The following is a 9,188-nucleotide window of genomic DNA, read 5'->3' as shown; positions in this document are numbered from 1 at the left end:
ACCATTTTAAATGCAATTTTATTTCAAACTAAATCCAATAAAACCTTTAAGAAATAGCAGTTTTGCACTATCATCAAAAAACATCCACTATCCCTTTACTTATCTATTCTACTTATTTCTCCCACTAAAAAGGTAAAACTAGAGGGTCAGTCAGTAAGGATCAGTAAAACACAAGCTGGGAGAGTATACATCCCATATCAGGAAGGAAGGCTACTACTACTACTACTACTCACTCACTCACAGGCAAGGCAGCAAGTCAAAAAAAGGAATCAATCTAGTCTAAAGCTTTGCTATTTTATAAACAAGGGATAGGGAGTAGAGAAACCTACAAAATACAACAGATAAGAATGAAGATTCACATTGAAGAAAAATGATTATTACATGGATTTCTCTCAGGTCAAGGCTTGCATTCCAAATGGCACCCTATTCCCTATTTAGGACACGACCTTTGACCCATATGTCTCTGGTCAAAAGTAGTGCACTGTATAGGGGATATGGTACTGTTTGGGACGTAGACCAAGGGTTCAGATAGTAACTAGCTAGAACTTTGCCCACATTGTCATCCTTTCTCAGTCAATCCCGAAATATTAACTCCCCTCAACAAAAAAAAATGGTAACTTGAGGCACATCGTTACGCAGTGCCGAAACATATGAATAAAAAGAGAACGCCACACGACTGTGAATCTTCTCCCCCAAAAAAACCCCATCTCCATTTATAATGTCAAACTTGTGTGATACACAATTTCTAAAGAGCTTTGTAAAATAAGTATTTTTTTTTCCTTCAGTGTTACAATAAATGTTTTAGAGAAGAAAAAAAGAAGAAAAAAAGACAGTCTGATTCCACTATTTTATTTCCTGAAATCATTTCCCCTCTCAGGCTTTGGATGGAGTCCACTGAGCCAACAGATTCTTCCCTCCCGCCCCCACTCCACAACTGCCCAATCACGCAGCTCAGTCGCTGGCCAATCAGAATCACTGTACCATCAGGGAGATTGGTTTAAAAACAGGTGCAGCCAATCAGCTCTTCAGACCACACCTGGCAAAGCCTCCCCTTTCTCCGCCCCTTTGAATGAGGTCCAAACCCAACGGCATTGCTGGGTAAACCAGCTGAGCTGTTAAAGGGGGGGGGGTTGTCATCGGTGGTAACAGTGAGTGGAGGGTGGTGGTTTTCATTAGGGGAGGGTAAAGGTTATTCAAAACATAGTGTAGAGGGGGAGGGCCTTATCACCATACCTTCCCTACCAATACCTCTGTTCCCCTTCCTGTCTCAGACAGACCCCCCCACCCGTACAGACAAGCAGAGTGGTCAGATCTGGCTGCAGACAGACTGCAGAGTGACCCTTTAGCTGGTTGTGTTAGCTTGGTCTATAGCCAGGTGGCAGGTTGGGTGGGACTGGGTTTAGCCAGCCAATCAGCCAGGCAGACAGACAGCTCTAGTGCTGCTACGGTACGGGAGTAGGGGTTCCATGGTGGACCCCTAGGAGGTTATATCGGGGTGGGGGGAGTATCTTGAACCCCCCTGCTCTCCCCCTCCTTCCCCATCAGCGTGTGGCACGGTTGGGTGCTGCTGCTCCAGTGGCTCCCCCTCTCCTTCCTTCACCCCCAGGCCCAGACAGACACACCTAACCCTAACTCTGCCAGAACAGGGCAGGTGGGTAACAGGGTATGTACGCATCCGGGTGTCTGGTCTGGAGGTTGGGTTGGATGGCTAACCCTCCCTCTGCGAGGCTCTGTTGTGTGCTGGAACCAAAGAGATGCACCACAGGGAGACCCCACTCACACCCAGGCTGTCCAGCCCTCGTACAGCTGGGACAGGTTGTCCACATTGGTGGCCTCCTTTATCACACAGTCCACCTGGAGAGGAGAGAGGGGAGGTGGGGAGACAGGTCGGGGAGAGAGGGATGGAGGAGGAGGAGAGGGGGAGCAGGAGGAGAGGAGAGAGACCGGGATAAGTAAAAGGAGGAGGAAAGTGTAGTCAACAAAGTGTGTAGCTGCCTGCTCAGTGTGTAAAGCAGTGTGTAGCTGCCTGCTCAGTGTGTAAAGCAGTGTGTAGCTGCCTGCTCAGTGTGTAAAGCAGTGTGTAGCTGCCTGCTCAGTGTGTAGCTGCCTGCTCAGTGTGTAAAGCAGTGTGTAGCTGCCTGCTCAGTGTGTAGCTGCCTGCTCAGTGTGTAGCTGCCTGCTCAGTGTGTAAAGCAGTGTGTAGCTGCCTGCTCAGTGTGTAAAGCAGTGTGTAGCTGCCTGCTCAGTGTGTAAAGCAGTGTGTAGCTGCCTGCTCAGTGTGTAAAGCAGTGTGTAGCTGCCTGCTCAGTGTGTAGCTGCCTGCTCAGTGTGTAAAAGCAGTGTGTAGCTGCCTGCTCAGTGTGTAAAGCAGTGTGTAGCTGCCTGCTCAGTGTGTAGTTACCTGTTCAGTGACACTCATCCTCCTGCTGGGGTCCACGTCTCTCCCCTCCAGCTTGGCTTTCACCCTCTTCCACACGCTCACCGCGTACGAGTTCCTCTCCTGGACAGCTGCAGCACACACACACCATCACGTCAGTCACCACACACCACCACCACGTCAGAGTCACCACACACCACGTCAGAGTCACCACACACCACCACCACGTCAGAGTCACCACACACCACCACCACGTCAGTGTCACCACACACCACCACCACGTCAGAGTCACCACACACCACCACCACGTCAGAGTCACCACACACCACCACCACGTCAGTCACCACACACCACCACCACCACGTCAGTCACCACACACCACCACCACGTCAGAGTCACCACACACACACCACCACGTCAGTCACCACACACACACACCACCACGTCAGAGTCACCACACACCACCATCACGTCAGAGTCACCACACACCACCACCACGTCAGAGTCACCACACCACCACCACCACGTCAGAGTCACCACACACCACCACCACGTCAGAGTCACCACACACCACCACCACGTCAGAGTCACCACACACCACCACCACGTCAGAGTCACCACACACCACCACCACGTCAGAGTCACCACACACCACCACCACGTCAGTCACCACACACCACCACCACGTCAGAGTCACCACACACCACCATCACGTCAGAGTCACCACACACCACCACCACGTCAGTCACCACACACACACCACCACGTCAGAGTCACCACACACCACCACCACGTCAGAGTCACCACACCACCACGTAAGTCACCACACACCACCACCACGTCAGTCACCACACACCACCACGTCAGAGTCACCACACCACCACCACGTCAGAGTCACCACACACCACCACCACGTCAGAGTCACCACACACCACCACCACGTCAGAGTCACCACACACCACCATCACGTCAGAGTCAACACACACCACCACCACGTCAGAGTCACCACACACCACCATTACGTCAGTCACCACACACCACCACCACGTCAGAGTCACCACACACCACTACCACGTCAGAGTCACCACACACCACTACCACGTCAGAGTCACCACACACCACTACCACGTCAGAGTCACCACACACCACCACACACCACCACCACGTCAGAGTCACCACACACCACCATCACGTCAGTCACCACACACCACCACGTCAGTCACCACACACCACCACCACGTCAGTCACCACACCACCACCACCACCACCACCACGTCAGAGTCAACCACCACATCAGATTTAGCATGGGTCCCCAGATCCTCAAAAAGTTAGACAGCTGCACCATCGAGAGCATCCTGACCGTTTGCATCACCGCCTGGTATGGCAACTGCTCGGCCTCCGACTGCAAGGCACTACAGAGGGTAGTGTGGACGGCCCAGTACATCACTGGGGCCAAGCTTTCTGCCATCCAGGACCTCTATACCAGGCGGTGTCAACCAACCTGTTCCCCCGCACACTGACTCTGTACCGGTACCCCTGTATATAACCTCCACATTGACTCTGTACCGGTACCCCTGTATATAACCTCCACACTGACTCGGTACCGGTACCCCCTGTATATAACCTCCACACTGACGCGGTACCGGTACCCCTTGTATATAACCTCCACACTGACTCGGTACCGGTGCCCCCTGTATATAACCTCCACACTGACTCAGTACCGGTACCCCCTGTATATAACCTCCACACTGACTCGGTACCGGTGCCCCCTGTATATAACCTCCACACTGACTCGGTACCGGTACCCCCTGTATATAAGCTCGCTATTGTGATACTTTTTATATTTTATTTCCAAAGTGGCACAGCGGTCTAAGACACTGCATCTCAGTGCTTGAGGTGTCACTACAGACACCCTGGTTTGAATCCAGGCTGTATCACAACCGGCCGTGATTGGGAGTCCCCATAGGGTGGTGCACAATTGGCCCAGCGTCGTCCGGGTATGGCCGTCATTTTAAATAAGAATTTATGACTTGCTTAGTTAAATAAAATATATATATACACACATATTGATGTCACTTGTTATATCCACTTCAAATCAGTATAGACGAAGGGGTTAAATAAGGATTTTTAAGTCTTAACACAATTGAGACATTGATTGTGTACAGTCGTGGCCAAAAGGTTTGAGAATTACATTAATTAACTGAGGTCTTCTGCCTCAGTTTGTATGATGGAAATTTGCATACACTCCAGAATGTTATGACGAGTGATCAGATGAATTGCAATCAATTGTAAAGTCCCTCTTTGCCATGCAAATGAACTGAATCCCCCAAAAACATTTCCACTGCATTTCAGTCCTGCCACAAAAGGACCAGCTGATATCATGTCAGTGATTCTCTCGTTAACACAGGTGTGAGTGTTGATAAGGACAAGGCTGGAGATCACTCTGTCATGCTGATTGTTCGAATAACAGACTGGAAGTTTCAAAAGGAGGGTGGTGCTTGGAATCATTATTCTTCCTTTGTCAACCATGGTTACCTGCAAGGAAACACGTGCCGTCATCATTGCTTTGCACAAAAAAGGCTTCACAGGCAAGGATATTGCTGCCAGTAAGATTGCACCTAAATCAACCATTTATCGGCTCATCAAGAACTTCAAGGAGAGCGGTTTAATCGCCCAAGAAAGTCCAGCAAGCGCCAGGACCGTCTCCTAAAGTTGATTCAGCTGCAGGATCGGGGGACCACCAGTACAGAGCTTGCTCAGGAATGGCAGCAGGTAGGTGTGAGTGCATCTGCCCACACAGTGAGGCAAAGACTTTTGGAGGATGGCCTGGTGTCAAGAAGGGCAGCAAAGAAGCCACTTCTCTCCAGGAAAAACATCAGGGACGGACTGATATTCTGCAAAAGGTACAGGGACAGGACTGCTGAGGATGGGGGTAAAGTCATTTTCTCTGATTAATCCCCTTTCTGATTGTTTGGGGCATCCGGAAAAAAGCTTGTCCGGAGAAGACAAGGTGAGCGCCACCATCAGTCCTGTGTCATGCCAACAGTAAAGCATCCTGAGACCATTCATGTGTGGGGTTGCTTCTCAGCCAAGGGACTGGGCTCACTCACAATTTTGCCTAAGAACACAGCCATGAATAAAGAATGGTAGCAACACATCCTCCGAGAGCAACTTCTCCCAACCATCCAGGAACAGTTTGGTGACGAACAATACCTTTTCCAGCATGATGGAGCACCTTGCCATAAGGCAAAAGTCATAACTAAGTGGCTCGGGGAACAAAACATCAATATTTTGGGTCCATGGCCAGGAGACTCCCCAGACCTGAATCCCATTGAAAACTTGTGGTCAATCCTCAAGAGGCGGGTGGACAAACAAAAACCCACAAATTCTGACAAACTCCAAGCATTGATTATACAAGAATGGGCTGCCATCAGTCAGGATGTGGCCCAGAAGTCAATTGACAACATGCCAGGGCGGATTGCAGAGGTCTTGAAAAAGAAGGGTCAACACTGCAAATATTGACTCTTTGCATCAACTTCATGTAATTGTCAATAAAAGCCCTTTGACACTTATGAAATGCTTGTAATTATACTTCAGTATCCATAGTAACATCTGACAAAAATATCTAAAGACCCTGAAGCAGCAAACCTTGTGGAAATTAATGTGTGTCAGTGCCATTCAGAGGGTGAGACAACATAGACATGGATTGTGTATGTGTTGCCATTCAGAGGGTGAATGGGCAAGACAACATATTGAAGTGCCTTTGAACGGGGGTGTGGTAGTAGGTGCCAGGCGCACCGGTTTGTGTCAAGAAATGCAACGCTGCTGTGTTTTTCACGCTCCACAGTTTCTGTGTATTTCATGAATGGTCTACCACCCAAAGGACATCCAGCCAACTTGACACAACTGTGGGAAGTATTGGAGTCAACATGGGCCAGCATCCCTGTGGATGCCCAGACGAATTGAGGCTGTTCTGAGGGCAAAGGGGGGTGCAACTCAATATTAGAGAGGTGTTCCTAATGTTTTGTACAGTCAGCACTCTACTGTTGTACTATATGGAATAGGGTCCCATTTGGGACAGTTAGGCAGAGTCTATATGGTATAGGGTCCCATTTGGGACAACTAGGCAGCAGTCTATATGGAATAGGGTCCCATTTGGGACAGTTAGGAAGCAGTCTATATGGAATAGGGGGCCATTTGGGACAGTTAGGCAGCAGTCTATATGGAATAGGGTCCCATTTGGGACAGTTAGGCAGCAGTCTATATGGAATAGGGTCCCATTTGGGACAGTTAGGGTAGCAGTCTATTTGGGACAGTTAGGCAGCAGTCTATATGGAATAGGGGGCCATTTGGGACAGTTAGGCAGCAGTCTATATATGGAATAGGGTCCCATTTGGGACAGTTAGGCAGCAGTCTCTTTGGGACAGTTAGGCAGCAGTCTATATGGAATAGGGTCCCATTTGGGACAGTTAGGGTAGCAGTCTATTTGGGACAGTTAGGCAGCAGTCTATATATGGAATAGGGTCCCATTTGGGACAGTTAGGCAGCAGTCTATATGGAATAGGGTCCCATTTGGGACAGTTAGGAAGCAGTCTATATGGAATAGGGGGCCATTTGGGACAGTTAGGCAGCAGTCTATATGGAATAGGGTCCCATTTGGGACAGTTAGGCAGCAGTCTATATGGAATAGGGTCCCATTTGGGACAGTTAGGGTAGCAGTCTATTTGGGACAGTTAGGCAGCAGTCTATATGGAATAGGGGGCCATTTGGGACAGTTAGGCAGCAGTCTATATATGGAATAGGGTCCCATTTGGGACAGTTAGGCAGCAGTCTCTTTGGGACAGTTAGGCAGCAGTCTATATGGAATAGGGTCCCATTTGGGACAGTTAGGGTAGCAGTCTATTTGGGACAGTTAGGCAGCAGTCTATATATGGAATAGGGTCCCATTTGGGACAGTTAGGCAGCAGTCTATATGGAATAGGGTCCCATTTGGGACAGTTAGGAAGCAGTCTATATGGAATAGGGGGCCATTTGGGACAGTTAGGCAGCAGTCTATATGGAATACGGTCCCATTTGGGACAGTAAGGGTAGCAGTCTATTTGGGACAGTTAGGCAGCAGTCTATATGGAATAGGGTCCCATTTGGGACAGTTAGGGTAGCAGTCTATTTGGGACAGTTAGGCAGCAGTCTATATGGAATAGGGGGCCATTTGGGACAGTTAGGCAGCAGTCTATATATGGAATAGGGTCCCATTTGGGACAGTTAGGCAGCAGTCTATTTGGGACAGTTAGGCAGCAGTCTATATGGAATAGGGTCCCATTTGGGACAGTTAGGGTAGCAGTCTATTTGGGACAGTTAGGCAGCAGTCTATATATGGAATAGGGTCCCATTTGGGACAGTTAGGCAGCAGTCTATATGGAATAGGGTCCCATTTGGGACAGTTAGGAAGCAGTCTATATGGAATAGGGGGCCATTTGGGACAGTTAGGCAGCAGTCTATATGGAATAGGGTCCCATTTGGGACAGTTAGGCAGCAGTCTATATGGAATAGGGTCCCATTTGGGACAGTTAGGGTAGCAGTCTATTTGGGACAGTTAGGCAGCAGTCTATATGGAATAGGGGGCCATTTGGGACAGTTAGGCAGCAGTCTATATATGGAATAGGGTCCCATTTGGGACAGTTAGGCAGCAGTCTCTTTGGGACAGTTAGGCAGCAGTCTATATGGAATAGGGTCCCATTTGGGACAGTTAGGGTAGCAGTCTATTTGGGACAGTTAGGCAGCAGTCTATATATGGAATAGGGTCCCATTTGGGACAGTTAGGCAGCAGTCTATATGGAATAGGGTCCCATTTGGGACAGTTAGGAAGCAGTCTATATGGAATAGGGGGCCATTTGGGACAGTTAGGCAGCAGTCTATATGGAATACGGTCCCATTTGGGACAGTAAGGGTAGCAGTCTATTTGGGACAGTTAGGCAGCAGTCTATATGGAATAGGGTCCCATTTGGGACAGTTAGGGTAGCAGTCTATTTGGGACAGTTAGGCAGCAGTCTATATGGAATAGGGGGCCATTTGGGACAGTTAGGCAGCAGTCTATATATGGAATAGGGTCCCATTTGGGACAGTTAGGCAGCAGTCTATTTGGGACAGTTAGGCAGCAGTCTATATGGAATAGGGTCCCATTTGGGACAGTTAGGGTAGCAGTCTATTTGGGACAGTTAGGCAGCAGTCTATATATGGAATAGGGTCCCATTTGGGACAGTTAGGCAGCAGTCTATATGGAATAGGGGGCCATTTGGGACAGTTAGGCAGCAGTCTATATGGAATAGGGGGCCATTTGGGACAGTTAGGCAGCAGTCTATATGGAATACGGTCCCATTTGGGACAGTAAGGGTAGCAGTCTATTTGGGACAGTTAGGCAGCAGTCTATATGGAATAGGGTCCCATTTGGGACAGTTAGGCAGCAGTCTATATGGAATAGGGGGCCATTTGGGACAGTTAGGCAGCAGTCTATATGGAATAGGGGGCCATTTGGGACAGTTAGGCAGCAGTCTATATGGAATACGGTCCCATTTGGGACAGTAAGGGTAGCAGTCTATTTGGGACAGTTAGGCAGCAGTCTATATGGAATAGGGTCCCATTTGGGACAGTTAGGCAGCAGTCTATTTGGGACAGTCAGGCAGCAGTCTATATGGAATAGGGTCCCATTTGGGACAGTTAGGGTAGCAGTCTATTTGGGACAGTTAGGCAGCAGTCTATATATGGAATAGGGTCCCATTTGGGACAGTTAGGCAGCAGTCTATATGGAATAGGG

At 49.0% G+C, this 9,188-nt stretch overlaps 1 protein-coding gene across 1 annotated transcript in view; it reads right to left on the bottom strand.

The window, feature by feature from the left end:
* The window catches only part of smg1 (SMG1 nonsense mediated mRNA decay associated PI3K related kinase), a 149,689-nt gene continuing 140,501 nt past the window's right edge, over positions 1-9,188 (bottom strand). The window contains exons 64-65 of the mRNA XM_064987189.1: positions 2,402-2,508; positions 1-1,854 (exon numbers count right to left, since the gene is read on the bottom strand). Coding sequence (XP_064843261.1) covers positions 1,777-1,854; positions 2,402-2,508 — 185 coding nt within the window. The 3' untranslated portion in view covers positions 1-1,776. The remainder of the gene's footprint in view (positions 1,855-2,401; positions 2,509-9,188) is intronic.

The sequence above is a fragment of the Oncorhynchus masou genome, chromosome 14 (genome assembly GCF_036934945.1).
Source record: "Oncorhynchus masou masou isolate Uvic2021 chromosome 14, UVic_Omas_1.1, whole genome shotgun sequence".
Taxonomy (NCBI): domain Eukaryota; kingdom Metazoa; phylum Chordata; class Actinopteri; order Salmoniformes; family Salmonidae; genus Oncorhynchus; species Oncorhynchus masou.
Note: the sequence above shows the minus strand (reverse complement) of the source record. Positions and strands in the feature narration are given on the sequence as shown.